This window comes from Sciurus vulgaris (assembly GCF_902686455.1).
Source record: "Sciurus vulgaris genome assembly, chromosome: 12".
Lineage (NCBI taxonomy): Eukaryota > Metazoa > Chordata > Mammalia > Rodentia > Sciuridae > Sciurus > Sciurus vulgaris.
In genome coordinates, this window is record NC_136473.1 from 205,051 (window position 1) to 226,880 (window position 21,830).

Here is a 21,830-nt window from a genome sequence, read left to right on the forward strand (position 1 = left end):
CTCATGATGCAGAGCACAGACTTTCAGTCAGACCTGCAGAGTCAGCAAGGAGCCCGGTGAGTGCGGCAGAGACGCGCCCTGGGACGCGGCTCCGGGCAGCACCACGGTCAGCGCCGCCGCCTGCCGCGGCGCGGGGCGGGCGGAGCAGGGAGATGCCCAGCCACCCGTCAGGGGCGAGGGCGGCCCCCGCGGCCCCGTGTTGGGAATGGTTCGATCAGCCGGGAAAGCCGGTCGGCGTGGGAGTGGGAAGACGGCTGTGTCTTCCGAGGGGCGCACGATTCGGGTGTGGCGAGGAGTGGCGCCGGGGCCCTCCCTGCCCGCCCGGAAGAACGGACGACAGACACGCGATGCAGCAGAACGTGGCCGGCTTTAATGCTTCAAGCTCGCACTTCCCTCCACAGGGCTTTGTTTTAAATATAACAAAATGAGGTAACTCGAGTTAGTGTATGTACAGGTCGTGGACAGGCGCCGGGCCGCCGGGTCGCCTCCGCGGGCGGCCGAGGCCAGCCCGCCGCGCCCGCGCCTGTGGTCCTGAGGGGAGGACGCGGGCGCGGGCGCCTAGAAGCATTTGCGGTGCACGATGGAGGGGCCCGCCTCGTCGTACTCCTGCTTGGTGATCCACATCTGCTGGAAGGTGGACAGCGAGGCCAGGATGGAGCCGCCGATCCACACGGAGTACTTGCGCTCGGGAGGCGCGATGATCTGCAAGACAGCGTGTCAGAGGCCCGCCCGCCGCCCGCCGCCCGCCCCCGCCGCCCCGCGGCGCCCGCCCACCTTGATCTTCATGGTGCTGGGGGCCAGCGCCGTGATCTCCTTCTGCATGCGGTCGGCGATCCCAGGGTACATGGTGGTGCCCCCCGACATGACGTTGTTGGCGTACAGGTCCTTCCTGATGTCGATGTCGCACTTCATGATGCTGTTGTAGGTGGTCTCATGGATTCCCGCCGACTCCATGCCTGGGGGGCGCGGGGAGCAGGTGAGCCTCGGCACCGCGCCGCGGGCCCGCGCGGCGGGGACGGGGCGGCCGCGGCTCACCGATGAAGGACGGCTGGAAGAGCGTCTCCGGGCAGCGGAAGCGCTCGTTGCCGATGGTGATGACCTGCCCGTCGGGCAGCTCGTAGCTCTTCTCCAGGGAGGAGGAGGAGGCGGCGGTGGCCATCTCGTTCTCGAAGTCCAGGGCCACGTAGCACAGCTTCTCCTTGATGTCGCGCACGATCTCGCGCTCAGCTGCAGGGGCGGGGGCGGCGCGGGCTCAGCACCGAGCCGCGGGGCGCCCGCCTGCCCTCCCGCCCCGGCCGCGGCCGCGCACCTGTGGTCACGAAGGAGTAGCCACGCTCTGTGAGGATCTTCATCAGGTAGTCGGTGAGGTCGCGGCCGGCCAGGTCCAGGCGCATGATAGCGTGCGGCAGGGCGTAGCCCTCATAGATGGGCACGTTGTGGGTGACGCCGTCGCCAGAGTCCAGCACGATGCCTGCGCCGGGTCGGGCAGCGCATGAGCCGCGGGGTCTGCGACCGAGGCCCAGGGCGCCGGGCACGAGCGCAGGGCGGGGACGGGGGCGCCGGGCTGGGCGGCCGCGGGCACTTACCGGTGGTACGGCCGGAGGCGTAGAGAGACAGCACCGCCTGGATGGCCACATACATGGCGGGCACGTTGAAGGTCTCGAACATGATCTGGGTCATCTTCTCGCGGTTGGCTTTGGGGTTCAGGGGGGCCTCTGTGAGCAGGGTCGGGTGCTCCTCGGGGGCCACGCGCAGCTCGTTGTAGAAGGTGTGGTGCCAGATCTTCTCCATGTCGTCCCAGTTGGTGATGATACCGTGCTCAATGGGGTACTTCAGAGTCAGGATACCCCTCTTGCTCTGGGCCTCGTCGCCCACATAGGAGTCCTTCTGACCCATACCCACCATGACGCCCTGCGAGCAGAGGAGATGCCAGGCGCTCGTTACCGAGGCGGGCTAGGGCCTGTGGCCGAACCATCCCGGCTCCCTCCACGGAAGAGAAGCCTGACCTGGTGGCGGGGCCGGCCCACAATAGATGGGAACACAGCCCTGGGGGCATCATCACCGGCGAAGCCAGCTTTCACCAGACCTGAGCCATTGTCGCACACGAGGGCAGTGGTCTCGTCTTCGTCGCACATGGTGTCTGGTTTCTGCAAGGTGGTGACCAATGGCAGTCACCGAGGAGCCTCGTGAGGAGAAGAGGCCCTGATGACCCAGGAACTTACACCCCATGGAACTAGGGACACCCCAACACTGAGCCTCTGTGCAACCAGAGGAGCCCAAGGGACACTGGCAGGGGCTCAGGAATGCTGCCCCAGAGGGAAGGCACACTGAGTTCTCCAAGGTGGACCCAGAGGATGTCACTCCCATGATTCCACTGCAGTCCACCTGCTCCAGGAGCTGGGCTCTTGGCTCAGAGGGGTTAAGGCTGGGCTCTCTGCTCCTGGTCAGCCAGAGGGTGTAAGGAGTGGCCCACAGACCACCTCTGGTGCCCCATCTAGGGAGAAGCAGTCTGTTCCAGACACCTTGGACATTTCAGACCCAGGAGGGACACTTGCTTCTGTCTGCCATCCTGAGAAAAGTGGCTCTTGCTGCCCTTGCTGCTAGGGTCGGGGGACCTGTCCTCAGAAAGAATGAAGCAATGAACAAATCTCTCTAAGCACGTCCTAAAACCGACCTCCTCAGGCATGTCCTAACTGCCAGGGAGAACAGTCCCGCTGGAGGTTCCCAGCCTGTTGTCTTCTCCATAAGGCACCTGGAATGTGGGTGCCATGGCACACGCCTGTAGCCTCAACTCCCCTGGAGACTGAGGCAGGATGGCGAGTTTGGGGCCAACCTGGGCAACAAGTAAAGGAGGCCCCATCTCAAAACAGAGCACCTGGGACTCTGGGAAGGAGGCACAGGTGGCCCAGGCCTGGGGCTGGACGGCTATCTCTGCCCTGTCCTTGGAGTGCCCCTCGTGCACCCTGTCCTGTCCCCGGTCTCCCCTCCACTCTACCTGGTGGGTGGCTACACCTGCTGTTCTCCGGCTGGGGCCCTGGTCGCTGCGGGAGGGAAGCGGGCTTCACTGGGAGCTGTCCGCTGCAGTGACCGCTTGTCCCCTTGCTCAGGTTTTATATAGCCCGTGGGCACTCCCTCCACGCCGCCCCGCAGGAATGTCGCTGCCCTTCTCGAGCCATATTTGGGTGTTGGACACTAGAGTCCCTTCCTTCAGCTGGTTCTCCACATGGTTCCCTGCACTGACCAAAGAAGGAGAGGGCTGGCCCTGGCCCAGGTAACGCGGACCAGGCCGTATATGGAGTGTCCCCAGGCGGGCTGCACCCCCCCAACTGGCCCAGTTGCCTGCCAGAGTGGGGTGGGGCAAGGGTCAGTGCGAACGCCCACGGGGCTGGTGTGCGCCCCTGCTCTGCAGCTGCACCTGTTTCAAGGCCTCCCGGCCGTCTACCTTGCACACACTGGGCACTCCTGAGGAGCTGACAGCTGACCCCACACAATTCTGCTCCCCCCTGCCTCTTTCCCAGGTGCCAAGTTGCCCGTGCGCAGCTTCCTGGAGGGGCCTGAGGCCAGGTGGGCTTCAGAGGGGAGCACTCCAGGCAGGGAAGGAAGAGAGCCCCGCGGGTGAAGCCCCTCCCTCCAGATCCGAGGCTGACCCGAGCCGGTCCGAGCCAGCCCTCCCCACCCGCCCCGCCCAGGCAAGGGTGTGCAGCTGTCACCAGGCGACAGCTGGCGTGGAGGCGGAGCCGTGGGGGCGGGGCTTGGCAACAGGCCTTGGAGGCCAAGCCTCCAGGAGCTCGAGGGGGCAAAGGGCTGAGTGTGCGCTCCTCCTTCAGGACCCCACCCTAGTGACTGCGGTGAGCTGGCACCCTCCCCCACCTCCTTGGTAGCACTAAATGTGTCCCTCTCCCGGGGCTGACGGAGGGTCCTAGCCTGGCTAGGGTCCTAGCCAGCCCTGGAGGTGGAGGAGGGGTCTGTGTGGGGGGTGCCCTCCCTGAGGACCCCGTTTGCTAGCGTGGCAGGCACCTCAGCAAGGGCTGAACAAACCCTTTATATTTAGAGGATGATATCCACCCTGCCAGGCTGCTCCCCAGTCCACCTTAGAGCCACCACCTGCCAGAGCTGCGCTGGTCTATTTATACCACTGATATATGGGACATGCCTTTTGCGTTTCCAGGACTTGGATCTGCTGTGCTGAGGTGGAGCGGGGTCAGCAGAGGTCATCAGTGGGAGCTTGTCTGAATTTGGTGGGGGACTGTTAGGGCACAAGGACGGCCCAAAGGGAAGTGTCCTGTGAAGAGCTCACTGACGTGCTTCAAGGGAGATGCGTGGCGTGGCACCAGTCAGAAGGGAGGCCTTGGCTTCTGTGCGACACAGCTAACGCTTGGTGTGGAGCCGTCAGCACACTGACCCCCTGCAGCCTTCCAGGGGTGCGGACTGTCACGCAGCAGGGGGCAGGGGCCACTGAAAGCGTTCCAATTTTGGAGAATGGTGACAAAAGCATTTCACTTTTTAAAAAAAATCTTTATTTTCATGGGGTGCTGAAGATCGAACCCAGTGCCTCTTATGTGTGAGGCAAGCGCTATACCAGTGAGCTGCAGCCCCAGGCCCAGCATCACTCTTAATACCCTGTGTCCACCTGTGTCCATGGGTAGTGAGTAGTGGCCAGAAGTGCACTGTGTGTACAACTTAGTAGAAAATGCAGTTTGGGCCCTGAAGGTGGAAGGAACATGCTGTCACCCCGATGTTCAAAACTCAGCAGGGCACAACTCACCTCTCCCATGGCAAGGAGTCCTAGGCCTCGAGTCTGAGATGCAGACACACGGACAGCTGTAAACAGGATGCTGGCCTGAAAGCTCCCGGCAGTCACCTAGGCCCCTCAGCCCACTCTGGTCTCTCAGTGGCCAGTAGACCAGACACTGGTCTGGTGGAGGAACCATCTCCACACACAAGTGCTCCTCTGCTGAGCACAGGCCCTGGCTGGGGGGAACCCAGGACCAAGCTATACCCCGTGCCTGGAACACAGGTACAGGGGCTCACCAACTTGCCCTTGGGGGGGGGGGGCTCTGGAATCTTCTCTGAGGAAGAGTCAAAGACCTCTTGGAATGCAAAGTAATGGCTTCAGGAGCAACTGTACCCTCAGAACAGGGTACTGCTTCCCCTCACAGGCCACACATGAAATGCCAGGCTTGGGGGCTCAGGCAGAGACCTGGACCTTCTGGCCCCTTCCTCTCCTACCCCATATGGCCACCTGTAGGCTGAGGGTTCAAATGCAGTGGGGCCCTCTGTGCCCCTTCCCCACACCCGTGCACTCTGGGTCAAGCAGAGCTGGCTCTGCCTGCCCTGGCTGCTACGTGACCTTGAGTAAGCCCTTTCTGGGAGGCTCCCGCATGTGCAGGATCCAGTTGTTCCACGAGACTGAGCTGAGTTGCACGAGTGAGTGCCTGGGGCGCCTGTGAGGGCGAGGGGCTGTAGGTCGGGACAGGGCAGTCACCCAGGGATGGGAAGGCCAGTGCAACTGGCACCATATTTTGGGGTCTGCACAGGTTATTCTACGACTGAACCCCCAGACCTCAACAACCCATGTCTCAACTTTGGAACAGCAAAATGTATTAATTACAGTGCAGCACACAGTGATGTGCGCATAGCTGAGAAACCCTATCCCGCCAGGCCCAGTGGGTACACCTGTGATACAGCAGCTCAGGAGGCTGAGGCAGGAGGATCACGAGTTCAAAGTCAGCCTTGGCAACTTAGCAGGACACCGTCTCAAAATAAGGGCTGGGGATGTGGCTCAGTAGTTGAGCCACAGTGGATTCAAGCCCCAGGAGCACAAAGTACAATCGAAACACAAACACCATCTTGAGGACTAAGGCATGCATTCCCACAGGGCGAGGGCTGTTGCAGAGAGTGCAAAGGCCTTGTGGCCGACAAATGCCAGGGTGCGGAGGGCACATCTGCAGGGTTGAGCTCTCCCTGGGCTGCAGCAGACTGGAAAAACATCTGGATGCACCCCACAGGAGGAGTGGGGATGGGAACTAGGGTTGAGCAGCACTGGCTGAGAGCAGAGGATGCAGACCCTCCCCTTGAGGGGGTCTTGCTAAGCAGCCCAGGTCGGCCTCAAGTCTGCAATCCTCAATATCCTCCTGCCCCAGCCCCAGGTTATGGGCCTCCTGGTGCACCGGCTCCATACACTCTGAGGCGCACTTCAGTTCCTTCTGGCTGGGGGATTACAGGGGTCATTAAGGGTTGGATGAGGTGTCCCCCCAAAGCCCCTGTGAATGCAGCAATGCTCAGAGGTGAAGGGATCAGACCTGAACTGTCACCTGCCTGCCCATGCTAGTCTGGGTAACCGGCTGGGTGGTGGCAGAGGCAGGTGGGCCTGGGCCTGGGCCGACCTGAAAGGGGGCCTCTTCCTGCACGCCCACATTCCACCTCTTCCTTCCAACACATCCCTCCCCTCCTCCCGGTGACCAAGGAGTAAACCTGAAACCTTGAGCCACAGTACACTCTCCCTCCTCGGCTGCTCTTCTCGGTCACGATGGGATGCCTTGGTCGCGGTGGGAAGCTGACTGACAGGGTTGTTGCCCTCCACGCGCCTTTTTGGTTTTTATTTATTTTTATTTGTGTGGGGGGTACTAGGGATCAAACTCAGGAGTGTTCTGCCGCTGGGCCACATCTCCAGCCCCCTTTATCCCAAATGTGTATTTCCTTTTCCTCTTCTCCACGTGCCTTCTGAAGTCATCTTTCCTCGCTCCAGCCTTGCTCAGCACCAGAGTCTGGTGAGCATGCTGCTCACACACAGGCAGTTGTCCAGGCCCCAGGCCTCAGGCTGTCAGGGGCTCCTCCAAGCAGGGCCCGCTGATCTGCCTTCCTTGACCCCCTCACAAGCCCCCGAGGCCCGCTGTCGGGACACTGCTGCCAACCGAGGCCCCCGGCTGGGCCTCAGACAGTGCCCAAGGTGGGCAAACACCCCTCTGCGGAAAACGGGTCACAGCCCAGCAGAGTCATCATCAGTTACTTGATTCCCCAAAAATCATTAATGATGACTCTTTGATGGAGACTGATATGGGCCCAATTTTATAAAAGCTTAGTGGAAAAAGTTTTCGAAACCATCTAAATTTCCTTATTACTGTTAAAGGCCACTGTTCTGGAGCTAAGATGCTGAGACAGCCAGGAAGCAGCCTCGGCCCGGCCAGGAGTGCCACTCCTCACCACAAAACCCTGGGGCCTGGGCATCAGCCGGCTCCCCTTAGAACCCTTCTCTCATGCGGGGGACCGCTGTGGTGGCAGGTGGGGGTGGGAGGAGCCATGTCCCCAGAGCACTCGTCACCGTCACCAACTGCTAACGTGTGAACCGAAGCCTGGTCTCCTAGCCACTGACCCACCACGGTTCCGCCAACACTCCTGACCCAGCTCTGACACAGGGCCGCCAAGCTCCTTCCCAACAGGCCATGGGTAAGAGGGACCGTGGCTGGCTCTGCACCATGTGTGACTTCTGACCTTCTCAGCTGTTGGGCAAGCGGCTAGCGAGACTTGCCTGGCCAGGAGTGGCTAGCCAGCAAGGCCTGCTAATCTGCTCTTATCTAAAGCCAGACAGCGCCGAGTGACAACTGGTTAGGACAGAGTGCTTGGAGAACTGGGACCCCAGGGGTCTTGAGCATGGCGCGTGCTGGTGACGAGGGCAGACACAGTGAGGCCTGAAAGAGCTGCACCAGCACCAGACGACCATCAGCAGGGGACAGCAACCGGCAGGCCAGGAAGCAAGGCCAGCGTGTATCCATGGAAGTACTTTCACTGAACTGATTCCCTTATGTGCAAGTTAAAAATGCTCCTGGGGACGTCATCAGTTATCAAACTCACACGACTTAGGCCCACTGTGTCTTGCTTCTAATTCTGTGGTAAGTCAGTAAAATTGACAGGTATTTCCCACTAGTTTCAACCAAAATAGAAGCCAAACACCCCAGATCCTCTGCAGTGCACAATATCAGAGTCGTAGGGCTGCAGAGGTATTCGAGGCCCTGGCCACTTTTCGGAGTCAAGGAAACTGAGGCCTGGAAGTGATGTGTGCACGCCAGGAGCTAAAACCAGCGTGAGAGGCACAAGACTCATCGGACCACGTTTCAGAGAACAGAGAGGCTCAGATGGGCGTGGCGGCCTGTGATCCCAGTACCTTGGAAGCTGAGGGAGGAGGACAGCCAGCCCAGGCGACTTAGGGAAACCTGTCTCAAAATTTTAAATAATTTAAAAAATTAAAAAGGCTGGAGATGTAGCTTGGTGGCAGAGCATTTCTGCATTCAACCTCCAGTACCATAAGACAAAACAGAAGGGAAAGGGTAAGAACATAAACAACTGATAAATTTCTACGGAAAAAAAAGAGGAAATGCCACGTAAAAACCCAGAATTACAGTTAGAGCTATTTATATTAGCTTCCAAATAAAGCACAGAAAAACTCAGTTGCACATGCTACAAGACAAACGCCCCAGCTATTCAAGGCCTGAAATTTCACAAGCACATACTTGTACGAAGTTTTGGAAAGTGACCACGTGTAGAAAGATTTACATCTGTCCCTGGACGTAATACTCATAATTCGCTTTCAAGACAAACTCAAAGTACGGGTTGGACTTGAGGCTTCCCAGCTGCTCTGCCTGTAGCAGGCCCCTCACCTCTGGCAGGTACTCGCTGAGCCGAATGCCTGTGAACAAACACAAGGCACTCAGTGCACAGAGCTCTCCACAGGCCCAGGCCCAGGCCCAGGCCCAGGCCCAGGCCCAGGCCCAGGCAGTGCAGCTGTAGTCTGTGCAGCAGAGCTGCTCGCTCTCTGGAGGTCTTCCCCTGCGGGTGGACGGCCCCTCCTTGGAGGCTTCAGCAGGATCTGAAGTTGGAGCCTCTTCCCTACAGCTTAAGTCACAGCTGAAAGTTTTAGACTAACCATCACTCAAAAAGGAGTATTTTGAGTAGTTACAAGGCTCCCCAGCTGGAGACTGTCGGCAGAGAGGCTGTCAGGAGCACTGCCGGGGCCCCAGGGGACGGCTGGGGCACGGACAGCAGCAGCACAGCCTGTCTGCCACAGGGCCTCACCAAGGCGCACGGCTGGACAGGTCAGCCACAGCAGGTGAGGGCTCTGTGGATGCGTGAACGCATGAGAGATTTTTGAAAAGAAAGTCCTCCAAGTGTCTAGCACCGTTTTTCTGTACTTCTCACTGAATGAAAATCTGGATTAATAAATGTTAGAGGCTAAATCTGAAGCATGCACGTCACTTACTGCCAGTGACACACTGTCAGCAGAGACCTCTTTTCTCTAATGCACTAGCACCCTCAAGAAGACACCACGAGATGGTCAGCTCAGCCTAGGAAAGCCCACCTTGCTGCGGGCTTCAGGGCACAAGGCCTGTCTGCCTCCGGGCAGGGGGTTCAGGAGGCTGCACAGCTGCCTCCCTGTGACTGTGACAAGCCACCCCTCGATCTTCAAGAGAAATCAGGAAACATCACTGAGAAGAAGAACCCCAGTGACCGGGGTTGGTGGCTGCCTAGAGACAGGGCTTCCGAGGAGAGGTGGCACTCTGCTCCACGAGGCAAGGTGCACTGTCACCAGGGTCACCTTCACAGCCACAGGAGGAATGCAGCCACCTCGGCCCCCAGCGCCCACACTGCAGGGTCTGCCCCCGACTCACGGCGGAACCTGTCCTTAAAGACACGCACCACGCACACAAGAGAGAGGTGTGGAAGGGGCCCTGCGGGCAGTACGGCCACACGCCCCTCTAAGTCACAGGAGCTTCCACAGGTGTCCGTCGTGTACAACCAGGACATTCTCTTCCTGCTCTCTGTGTCCCACCATTTCCTGAGGGTGGGCGCTGAGTGCCAGGAACCCAGCTCTGACCATGTCCGTGAGCACCTGCTCACAAGGGCACAGGCTGGGCCCAAAGGCCTCCCCCCACTCATCAGCTCAGATGGAGCCTCCGCCACTGCAGATGGCCTTTTCCCAACTTCACACAGGGGAGAGAAAAGCCTCGCAGACACAGGTTAGCGCTCATGAATTTCCAGCAAAAGGCTTTCCAGCTCAGACACTGGCTGTGTGGCCTGGTGCTGCTCTGGGGTCCCTTCTTTATGTGGCTAAGTCAGAGACCCTGGCCCGCAGGACTGCCACACAGGGCAGGGGCATGGGAGGAGAACCTGGTCCAGGGAAGCCAGGCACATGGATCTGCTCATAATTCCACATTTAACCACAAACGAATGTTTATGGAGCAACTACCGCGTGCCAGGCAGTAGGCAGGGCGTGTTACACGCAGACTGCACGAGGTCTGGGCACGGAAGGCGCCCAGTGTGTGGACATACTGACCTGACGAATAGTCCTTGTCACGAAGCAGGGTCCCTGCCTGGAGCCCTGCCTGTTCTTGGCAGCCCACACCCACCTCATGATTCTGTGATAAACACGAGTCACAGCTGTTTTCACATATAAAACGCGCAGTCTCTCTTCTCCTGTCCAGTTCTGAGTATTTCAGGCTCCCGGGACATGGAAGGTGGTTTGTGAATGTTCTTCTCGAATTCGCCTCCCTCAAGAACAAGCTCTGTCATCTGAGACCGTCTCGTCACCTACCTGTGTTTGTCACTGAATGGAATTCTGCTCACCGCCTTCGGTGCAAACACACTTGTTTATAAGCGAATCCTAGCCTTGGAGGATCTGTATGAATATCTTCTGATCTGTTTCTGAGCATGGCGTGGTCAGTGCAGCAGGGAATACGCCAAAAAGGCCACAGCTCATTCCACACCTCCAGACTTCACAAGAACTAACTGAAAAAGCAGTGGACGCCATGCTGCCACCGTCAAGGCTGGGAGCCACTCGCAGGCGACGGTCATGGAATCCCTTCTGCACCACTACTTTGCTTTCCTTGTTTTTGGACTGGGACTTGAACCCAGGGATGCTGTCTCCCTGAGCTACTCCCCAGCCCTTTTATTTTTTATTTTGAGACAGGCCCTCACGAAGTTGCCCAGGCCGGCCGGCCTCACACTGTGATCCTTCCTTCTGTGCCTCCCGAGCTGCTGGGACTACAGATGTGTGCCACCACACCTGACTGAAACTGCGTCTTGTTAACCTGCTTGTCACTTGACATCTTGTCAAATACCCATCATTCTAACACTTGCAAATGAGGAGTGATACCATGATTTCTTTTTTTTGACACCAGGGATTGAACCCAGGGGCACTTTATCACTGAGACACATTCATAGCCTTTTTTTACTCTTTATTTTGAGAGTCTCACTAAGTTACCTAGGGCCTCGCTAAGTTGGTGAGGCTGGCTTTGAATTTGCAATTCTCCTGCCTCAGTCTCCCAAATTGCTGGGATAACAGGTGTGCACCACCACACCCAGTAGATACTGTGATTTCTTTTTAACATAATATCTGTGTTTTATTTATTATTTTTACATGGTGCTAAGGATTGGATCCAGGGTCTCACATGTGTGAGGCAAGCACTCTATCACTGAGCTACAACCCCAGCCCCTGATACTGTAATTTCTAATGGCAACAAAGCACTTACCATCTTTTAAAAGTTTCTGCAGGATCTTCACAAAGACGCTGTCTTTAGACACTTCAATTGGATCATCTTTACCATCTGAACTAGACCAGCTAGAAAACAAAACCACATGAGGAAAACAGCACTATCACGCTGTGGGGAGGGAGAGCCACTCTCTGTGACGGCGGACACAGTGCCGACTGACAGGCCTGCAGTGTGGGCATGCGCCCAGCCACCACCAACCTCGGGCCCAGACTCGGGAGGACCCTGGGCCAGGCCTTTGGCACACGGGTGATCGTTACACACTCAGGCCTGTCTCCCAGACGAGCGAGTGCCCGGTGCATGGGGGACAGAACAGAGCTCCTCGGGGCCACACCACCTGCTCCACAGTGCTCCACACACACCAGCCACCAGCGCCAGCAGCGAGAGGCCAGGACGAGGCTCCTCTGGTGTCTGGGAGGGAGCGGCGCGCCAAGGGCACAGAGCTAGCGTGCCCCCTGCAACAAGGCTCCTCAGATGCCCGCTGCCCCCGCCACCACCCGGGACCAGCCACCCTGGTGCCCCAGCTCCTCGTCACCACGTCTGACTGCCTCTGCAGAAGGCGGCTGCGGCCCCCTGGCGGCTCTCAAGGGGCGGTGGCAGCTGTGGTAGCCTGAGGGCGTCCTGCTGCGGAGGGTCAGGCCCTGGGGAGCAGCTGGGCCGGGCACTTACTCGTCCCTCTGCAGGGCTCTGCAGAGGATTTCCAGCTTCAGGTCGTCTATGTTTACGTCTTCATCCTTCAGAGCACAACAAAGCATTCTCATTAAATCAGGATTTCACAAAGAAACAGTCTTCACCTTTATTTATGTCATCTCCTAAGCCTGCAGAATACTGCTTGCTTTTTAATATTAATACAATAGGTCCTCACTTTAAAAAACCCCCTTTGAGATATTAGTACCACTTCGACAAGGAAGCCAACTGCACCTGTGTGAATCAGCTTCCAGTCACCACAATCCAGTTACCAGGAACTGCAAGAAGTGAAGGTCTTTGTGTGCGTGTGCTGCTGGGGATCGAACCCAGGCTTGTGCATGCGAGGCAAGCGCTCTACCAGCTGAGCTACAACCCCCGCCCAAGAGGTCAGGGTTTTTAAGTGAGGCTGTGTAACAGCTAACCTGTGTTTCTAAGATCCACCACACAACTCCCAATCACACGGCACTAACAGGAGGGAGGCCTGCCGACAGCCCAGGAAAACACCTCAGCACCCTGAAAAGCTGCCGCTCTTTATCTGTGCACGAGAACGCGAGAGAGTCGCCAGGAACCGGAGTCCCATGGCAGCTCTGCTCCAGGCTGGTGCCTGAGACCCAGGGCGACTGCCTCACCTCTTCAATATACTCCAGCAAGTCCAGAGCCTTCTTGAAATCGTACTCATTGGCTCTTCTGTTTTCGTCACAGATGTACAGCTGCAGCAAGTGAAATGAGGCAGATCATTTTCAGCAAGCACAGCCCTACTGCTAGAGAAGCTGGAGAAGCCACCGTATCCCAAAGTGAGCTGGAGGCTCTCACAGCCCAGAACCACCACCCGGGTCGAAGCCAGGGAGCTGCACCACGGTAAGCCACCCGGTGAGGTGTGGGCCTTTAACCTGTGGGGCGCTGGTCTTCTCGGGAGCAGAGAACACCAGCCCCCTCTCCAGCCAGGCCCTCAGGAACACCTGGTTCCAGGAGAGGCATGCCGTGCAAACCCTATTCTGAACCATCTTGTTACAGAGGACTGAAGAGTGACATTCTGAGGAAGTATCTGTGGCACAGTGCACTCATCCTGCACCAGGAAAGTGAGCCGAAGGCGACTCCTCCTGGTGACCAGGGGTGGGTCTGGAGGGCCAGGGGAGCAGCAGGGGAGGTGCAGGCTGGCCAGCAGGTACTGGGGGTCCTGGGCAGGGAGCATGAGCGCGACACCTACGCTGATGAGCTGCGGAGCCGTCAGCACAGGCATGGCGCCGAGGCGCAGTTGTCTCTCCATCAGCAGCTGCTCGGGCAGGGTCTCCTGGTGCAGCAGGAAGCGCTCCTGCTCAGCCATCGCTGGAGTTCAAGGAGAAGGGAGAAGGGCTGACTCTCGCTTCTGCAGTCACAAAGCAGAGCCAGGTCGCGACGACGAAGAGCTCCAACATGGCATCACTGCTATGCAAGGACCTCAGGCCTCCCCAGCCCGCAGGCACCAGTGAGGCTAGGGCCTCTGCTCGCCACATGCACGGCCAAGGCACCGCAGCACCACACACGCCCAGGTGTTAAGAGTCAGACCTGGAGGGTAGCTCAGGAAGGTGGGATCCATTATCAAACACAACTTATTTGGTGTTTTTTCTAAAGTTTACAAATTTCCTATGTGATTGTTTCTTTTCCCATATAGTTATTCATATAACTATAAATCCATCCATGAGACCTGAAAATAACCACTAAGAACCTAGGGAAGGAAATTTTTAAAAAGTCAGGGGTGGTGGCACACGCCTGTTATCCCAGCTACCTGGGAGGTTGAGGTAGGAGAATCCCAAGTTCAAAGCCAGCCTCAGTAACTTAGTGAGGCCCTAAGCAACTTAGCCAGACCTTGTCTCAAAATAAAAAATAAAAGGCTGGGGAAGTGGCTCAGGGGTTAAGTGCCCCAGGGTTCAATCCTGGTACAAAAAAAACCCAAAAATCCCGACTGGGAAGGGTCAAAGGTGAAGCGACGGCCAGAGCTCCAGGGATTTCAGGGACATGAGGCACAACCAAGTTCTGGGTTAGAACTTCTCCACTAACATCACCCGTCTCTGGTGGTCAGCACAGGTGTGGCCTCCCCTCTCAGACCAGCCCAGCCCTGCAGAGCAGAAACACCACTGTGCCACCTGCTGTGGCACCAGTAGCACAGGCCAGGCAGTGGTTTGGGGCCAGCTGGCTCTGGCCTGGGGCATTATGGGAGGCCCAGGGAGACAGACCTGCCACAAATCCAAACCCATGTACAACGGTCTCTAGAACAAGAGGCACTGTGAGCACAAAATAGGGCTAGAGGAAGGATCCCCAACAGTGAAGAGCCACTTCAGTGACGAAAGTCAATGCCAAGGCGACGATCTGGGGAGCCCTTTTCCTCGATCTTCCAACCACCCACCGACTCACGAGGAAACTGAGCTCAGGAGGGAACTCCAGTACCCGTGGCTGCAGAATGAGCAAGTGTGAGAGCACACCTGAAACCACATTGACCGCCCCGGATGACAGCAGTCATTCAGAACCCAGGCCTCAAAGGCAGGACTGTGGGCAAGCCCCTGCACGCAGACCTCAACCTGTCCACACGGCAGAGGTCCCTCCTAGTATTTCTGTGTGTGTACAGTTGGTGCCGGGCGCTGACCCCAGGACCTTGCATATGCCAGCGAGGCCCTCTACTACTGAGCTCACTACCCTCAATTTTTATTTTGAGCAGTCATCAACCTGTAGATTCTGGGACCTGCAGCGCTCTGCTGGCTGAGTGGGCTCACTACACACTTTCCCATCTCACGGGGGGCAGACCCTCACAGTACACCACACCGCATACTTCAGCTCGCACCACCCGGTCAGCCATGGTTCAGTGTCAGGCCCACAGGAGTGGACACAGCATGCCACTGTCACCTCGAATTAAACATACCACAGATCTCCCAGTGGTTCCCAAATCAGGTGTGGTCTAAGAGCCAACAGTGAATCTTCAATGATGGCTCTTGGGCTCCTGTGATCTACAGCCCCTGTCTTCTGTGCTGCTGAAACTGGAGTCCCAGCTGAGCGCTGCACAACGTTCCACCCTTGAGGCGCACCCGACTGCCCCCTTGTGACCAGATTCAGGATGACACTTCAGGCAGTAACAAGCAGGCATCGCAGGTACCACCCTGTCACACACCCAGGAAGCCTGGGATGTGGGCTGTGTGTCTGATCTGTGCACTGATACTCTGAAAACCCAAGAATACCTGCTTCACCAGACCCTGGACTCAATGGACTTGCCATCTTTTTTTTTTTTTTTTTTTTTGTAGCAATGATACAGTTTATTTCAACGACTAAACCAAAATTAACAACTTCTTTCTTTGAAAAAAATCTGAGTTCTGTATATGCAGGGTTGGTTTAACTGATCATAATGTATTTTAGCAAAAAAAAAAAAATTGTCATAACACATCTTATAAAGATTTCTATATACAGAGTAGATGCTAAATAATTTGCTGAATGATCAGATATTTAGAAAAATCTAAACATAGTTGTAAAACAGAGTTAAGCCATAAATTAAGATATTATGAATTCACTTAACTATACAAAAGAATCATTCTCCAATCTTCCATTTTTACATATATTTCCTTTTACAAAATTCAATCATTAAATCTTTTCCTAAGGCCTCAAGAATATCAGATTATTCTTCAAACCCACAGCAGTTTTACAAAGGAACAGACCATTTAAAGGTAAATAGTGAGAAAATAGAACTTCTGTGCCACTCCTCCAGATTCTGCTCTGAGTTGGCCACCCATTCACTCAACCTGGTTCGAAATCTTGATACCTAATTATAGGTTTGATTTGGCTTTCATGCAGCCCATCAGCATTCATGATATTTAACTCTTCACTTAAGCTGTACAAAGGAAATCTGGAAGTCTATGACAGTAATGTTCTCATACTTAAATGTTAAAATGCAAAATTCTGAATATTAAATAACTTTTTAAAAATATATATAATATTTTTTCAGTACTTTTTCCATGAACAAATGAAAAAATGGCAAAAGAAGCAGAATAATCTGGACATTCCAAATGAAATGACTATAAAATTTTCATTTAACAAGATATTGTTAAGGTCAGCTTATATGGTGTAAATAATTGTTAATTACTGTATGTAACTGGACAGCAAAACCCAGCCCTGTCTGAAAGCCACTGGATCGAATTGTCTTCCTAAGTCCTTCCAGGCCATGATTCTTCATGCAATGAGAGGTTATAGGTCTTTAATAGGGGAGAGTTTTAAAAATCTGCATCCAAGGTGAAGGACATTATCTGGGTTTCTGCCATAACTGCAAAACGCTGATACTCTGAAACTCGTTTCTCAAAGAAATTTGTTTTTCCCTTCTAAAGAAATGTTTTCCATAAATCAAAGGGATTTTCTGCCTGAAAAATCTTTGAGAATCCAAGTTCCACAAGTAATCTGTCAGCTACAAACTCAATATACTGTTTCATCAAAACACAGTTCATCCCAATGAGGCCAACTGGCAAGGCTTCTGTTAAAAACTCCTGCTCAATTTTGACAGCATTAACAATGATCTCCCTCACCCTTTCTTCTGAAGGCTTATTTACTAAGTATTGAAACATTAGGCAAGCAAAGTCACAGTGAAGTCCTTCATCTCTGCTGATCAGTTCATTGGAAAACGTGAGTCCAGGCATGAGACCTCTCTTCTTAGCCAGAATATAGCAGCAAAAGATCCTGAGAAGAAAATTCCTTCCACAGCAGCAAAGGCCACCACTCTTTCCCCAAAAGTAGACTTTCTATCTGCTGTCCATCGCAGGGCCCAATCTGCTTTTTTCTTAACATATGGCATTGTTTCAATTGCATTAAATAAAAATTCCCTTTTCTTGGGATCTCTGATGTAATATCTATTAGCAAACTGTACATCTCTGAGTGAACCTTCTCGATGAGAATTGAAAACCATAGAAACAGCGAGCCGCTGGAACCTTCACCTCCTGACTAAAGCGCTCCACCAAATTTTCATTTACAATTCCATCACTGGCTGCAAAAAGCTAAGATGTTGAGAGATAAAATACTTCTCATCTGATTAAGCTGTTCCAGTGAGGAGATCCTTTGATAAGTCACCTCTTCTGCTGGTCCAGAAGGATGCCTGTGCCTGTTTATACATTTTCCAATATCAGGGTACTGGATGGGAAAGATGACAAATCGGCGAGAACTCTTGCTTAGGAGTGGCTCTTCATTAGACTCATTTCCATTTCATTGGTATCTGGAGATTAACCTCTCATCCTGCTCGGGCCGTGGCCGGCTTCCCGGCCTTTCCGGGTCGCCCATCGCGCAGACTCAGCCAGAGCTGCCGGAGTGCGGCAGGCCAGCACCCAACTAGGACAGGCTACAGCTGGCCCGCGGGTCGGCCGAACCCGCCCCTCTATGCTGACTGGGGACCTCTTGCCATCTTTTTGAGACTGGGCCTTGCTAAGCTGCCCAGGATGGCCTTGATCTTGCTCCTGCCTCCTCCAGAGTCGGTGCGACTGCAGGTATGTACAACAGCAGCCCACTGATTCTAGTGTCTTTTGGCAACCAATCATTCGCTGTAGTTGCAAAAATGGTGGCCGTTCATCAGTTCTGTCCATATTAGCTGTCAATCATTTATAAATATTTACTGACCCCCCTTTTTGGATACCACTATAGATTCATGGACTTTTGATTCTTTCTTCATGTATATTTTAAGTTTTTGGATTTTTTTGAGACAGGGCCCTGCTGAGTTGCTGTAGCTGGCCTCAAACTTGTGGTCCTCCTACCTCAGTCTCCCAAGTTGCTGGATTATGGGTGTGTGCCACCATGCCTGGCTTGGCTTTTCTTTCATAAACTGTGACCTCTAATCCTTTGACACTCAGAAGGAGCTGTTCTAGGCTCTTGTGCTTTCCTCGCTATCTGCACATGGACAGTGCTTCTGGCCCAGACCCTCCAAGGTCGCCTGGTTCACAGCCCTGCTTCCCCTCACTGGGAACTAGCGGACAACCAGGACTGCGCAGGGCTCATAGACAGGACCCACCTGAGATCTGCAATCGGAGTATGGAACAGTTCTCCTTCATATCACACTTGTGACTCCCTTTTCCTTGGCTCTCAAAAACCAACCGAATTTTCTCACTCTCCACCATCCTGCCTCCGTCTCCGAGAGGCTGGGATCACAGTGTGCAGCACCCACACCTGGCTTTGACCTTATTCTTCCGGACTCCAAGCACATAACCAAGTGCTGCAAGTGGGTGTGCACTCTACAGGAGGGCCAAATGCACCGCGCGCTCAGTGGCTCGCAACCCTTCACGTTTCTTGTCTCACCTTCAATTTTTTCTTGCAGTACATCCTCTGAAAGGTCCGATGCTAAAGCAGCCAATTTACTCAGCCGAGAAGAGTTTTTTTCTTGGCAAAGTAAGCGAGTTTCCATGTTTGCCAAACCCAGAAGTGTTGCATGAGCCTACAATAAACCATAGGAAGCTTGGTGAGGCCCTGGCGCCAACCCGACCTGGAGGCAAGGGCCCAGCACACCCCAAATGCGCCTCCCCTGAGCTGAGTCCACGAGGGACACCCCAGCAACCAGCCCGACCATGCCTGCTCGGAGCCACCACGTGCGGGCAGCACAGCACGCTCGACTGGGCCCTGTGACGCGGACTCCTGCTCAGGGTGCACTTCACTCAGCACCTGGGATGACTGAGCTGCGAGCGCTCACTATGATGCGAGCCAATGAGCATAGCCGTCAGGACTGCGGCAACACTAGAGCACAAAGGCTCCTTTCCGAGGACATCAGAAGGGATGACACCATCGTGATGAATCAAGATGCCTATCGAATCACACCCGAGGGGAAGGGCTTAATGATCTGTAAGTCCTGTCTTCCAACCTGTGAAAACTCCTCACCATGAGTCGCTAAACCAGGCTTTTCGGAGTGCAAAGTGAGGCTGTAAAGCACGCGCACAATGGGGAATTCCTAATGCGGGCCCCTGAACACCTCCGTCACCAAGAACTTACTTCATGGTGAGAACACGTGCAGTTTACCTCCGAAACACCACCATCACCATCAGCATGCCCAGCACTGCGCCTCTCCTCCCTCGTGGCCCTCTGTCCCTCACCCCACTCTGCTGCCAACTGCTCTCTGCTTGAGTGGCTCCATGCCAGACCCCACGTGCAGGAGACTGTGGTGCTCGTCACTCTGAGCCCAGTTTATGCCACTGAACGCTGGTCCTTTAGAGTCACCCACGCTGCGGCTAATCTCAGGTTTTTCTAAAGCTGAGTGACACGTTACTGTGCGTGTGCATGCCACTCACCCACGGTGGATGCAGCCGACCCCTTAACTTGGGCACTGTACAGTGACTGCTGCAACGACCACGCAGTGCACAGGTCTGGGTGGCACGCTGATCTCACGCTGTCTGAATACACCTAGAAGTCAGCCGACAGGCATGCGGCTGCTGCTTCTGGCCTCTGAGGAGCCCCTGCGTGGCCCCCACAGGCTGCACTGGGGACATCCCCACCGAGGGCAGGGGGGCCTCCCTCTGCCTCCGGCCCCGCAGCACCACCCTCGTCTGATGAAGGCTGCTCTGAAAGGCCTGTGCTGCAGTGGGACTGCCCTGCACGTCCCACGCTGTCCACGCCACTTCTTCACCGTTACGCTGTGTGATCTGTTCTCCTGCCTTTGAGCTGAGCTCTGTGTACAGACCTTGGATGCTAATCCCTTCTCAGGTGTGCAGCCATACACAGTGGTTTAATCAATACACACCTTCACAAACTCAAAACACCTCAGCTAATGCATCCGCTCCACACAATGGTCTATCTTACCTTTTCCAACTCTTGGCTGTTAACCTCGTGTAGCCAGCTGAGATGTTCATGAGCTTGCAAAAAACTTGCCAGCTGTCCATGTTGAGAAACAGGCTGAGACAACAACTTGCCCCGCTTGCCTTTCTCCAGATACCAGCGGAAGAGGAAATCTGAAAAATTCTACAAGTCACAGAGCAGGAACCCATGAATGCTCAGTAATGCAGCTCCAAAACACACCTCCATAACAGCAAACCACTGAGCAGCATCCAGGGGCCCAGGCAGTCCTCTTTAAGCAAGTTTCCTATGCTGCTACCATGTCAAGACATTACGCCTACCACGGCAGTGACTTTCCTGTTGGCCTCAGTCATCTCACTCAACACCAGTAAGTTCAGGTCCAGAAGGGACCTTGTACCCTGATCAGTGGCTTCGCTACTGCAGAACCTGATGCATACAGGTTGGTGAGCGAGCTACTAGTCACAGTGGTATTTAAAATATATGTATATATTTTTTGGTACTGGGGAATGAACTCTGGGGCACTTGGCCATATCCCCAGCTCAATTTTATATTTTATTTTTTTGGTTATTTTTGTACTGGGGATTGAATTCAGGGGTACTCAGCCACTGAGCCACATCTCCAGTCCTTTTTGGTATTAAATTTAGAGACAGAGTCTCACTGAGTTGCTTAGTGCCTCACCGTTGTTGAGGCTGGCTTTGAACTCGTGATCCTCCCACCTCAGCCTCCCGAGCTGCTGGGATTACAAGTGTGTACCACCGTGTCTGGCAATTAACATTAAAATTTCAGCTCCTCGGACACTGGCCAAGCACCTCAGTGGTCAACAGCCATGTGTCCAGCTGCTCTTTTGGACAATGGATATACACATGATCTCCGCCACCACAGAGCGTTCCACTGGACAGTGCTAGACAAGGCATCGGGAGGAGTGCCTTGAGGACAACCTTGGGGCTGGCCTGGTAAGCGTGAATCCAGGCAGGCGCCCAGGACACTGTGCTGAGAACGTGGGGGACACAGACTGGAAGACTGAGGGAGAGTCTCGGAGATACTCGCACTCAAGGTCCTTTCCCAAAGTTCAAGCCACAATCAATGTTACAAGACCCAAAGGCCCCAGGGACAGGTGGAGCAGGGCAGCCTGACCACAGTGTGGCCCACCATCCACGTGTCCAGAACCTTACCTGATCGGCAAACTGGGTCATGTAGCGCTGGAGCCTGCTCTGGTTGTCTGTCTGCTCGCACATCTGTACCAAGATGTCAAAGTCACAATACTTCTCTGCTAGAGAAGGCAGCCCATGAGTATGTGCCCCAGCGTGACTAGAAACGAGAACGAAGGAAGAAATCCTGTTAGCAGACATTAAAGACGTAACGAAAACAGTACTTGAAACTTCCCTGTGTTCATGTTGCACTCTGAGAACCACCAAGGGGACGGGGACCTTTCTGATTGCTGGCACTGGTTTCATAGTCCACAGGTACTGCCAAAGTGCAGACGTGGCCTCCTTGCGCCTCCAGACATGATGCTGTCCTCCCCGTCCCTCAGCTTCACGGCACCCCTACCCGGCCCTCGGCAGCCATGCCACGCTCTGCTGCAAGGCTGCTCATGCGATGCCTGAGAGCTGGGCTCCCCATGTCACTTTTTAATCGGCTGCAGCAGTGTCTGTATTGGGGTCTGTGAAGAAGGCTCAGCACACACAGGGCCAGCCACAGAGTCTGCCGCACTCCGAGTCCTTGGTCAGGGCTTGCTGACACTGCCACATGGGACACCTACAAAAAGCTTAAGTCAGGGCAGCAAAAAAAAGGGAATGACCCTGGGTACGCTGGTTTCTGTTGCTCAATCTAGGTTTT

At 54.9% G+C, this 21,830-nt stretch overlaps 2 protein-coding genes and 1 pseudogene across 3 annotated transcripts in view; all 3 read right to left on the reverse strand.

Moving 5' to 3' along the window:
- Positions 1-343: 343 nt before the first annotated feature.
- Positions 344-3,034, reverse strand: ACTA1 (actin alpha 1, skeletal muscle). Its single transcript, XM_079106495.1, has 7 exons — positions 3,013-3,034; positions 2,007-2,147; positions 1,587-1,911; positions 1,310-1,471; positions 1,036-1,227; positions 775-956; positions 344-702 (listed from the first exon to the last, which is right to left on the reverse strand). The coding sequence occupies exons 2-7, from the start codon at positions 2,133-2,135 to the stop codon at positions 559-561; spliced, it is 1,134 nt and encodes a 377-aa protein (XP_078962621.1). The 5' UTR covers positions 2,136-2,147; positions 3,013-3,034; the 3' UTR covers positions 344-558.
- Positions 3,035-8,392: 5,358 nt separating this feature from the next.
- NUP133 (nucleoporin 133) overlaps positions 8,393-21,830 on the reverse strand; it is a 45,483-nt gene continuing 32,045 nt past the window's right edge. Inside the window, 12 exon segments of the mRNA XM_079107312.1 lie at positions 8,393-8,683; positions 11,523-11,611; positions 12,210-12,274; positions 12,857-12,937; positions 13,435-13,553; positions 18,513-18,575; positions 18,578-18,605; positions 18,607-18,648; positions 20,001-20,159; positions 21,167-21,271; positions 21,273-21,287; positions 21,289-21,302. Coding sequence (XP_078963438.1) covers positions 8,547-8,683; positions 11,523-11,611; positions 12,210-12,274; positions 12,857-12,937; positions 13,435-13,553; positions 18,513-18,575; positions 18,578-18,605; positions 18,607-18,648; positions 20,001-20,159; positions 21,167-21,271; positions 21,273-21,287; positions 21,289-21,302 — 917 coding nt within the window. The 3' untranslated portion in view covers positions 8,393-8,546.
- LOC306641582 (ribonucleoside-diphosphate reductase subunit M2 B-like) lies at positions 16,257-17,609 on the reverse strand (annotated as a pseudogene). Its single transcript has one exon. The product of its transcript is annotated as a ribonucleoside-diphosphate reductase subunit M2 B-like (transcript).

Coding starts and splice junctions, on each gene's coding strand:
- ACTA1 (XM_079106495.1), bottom strand. CDS start 2,135: ATGTGCGACGAAGACGAGACCACTGCCCTCGTGTGCGACAATGGCTCA. Junction 1,472..1,586: donor CGCCTCCGGCCGTACCACCG/GTAAGTGCCCGC, acceptor GACCCGGCGCAG/GCATCGTGCTGGACTCTGGC. Junction 957..1,035: donor CTTCCAGCCGTCCTTCATCG/GTGAGCCGCGGC, acceptor CGCGCCCCCCAG/GCATGGAGTCGGCGGGAATC.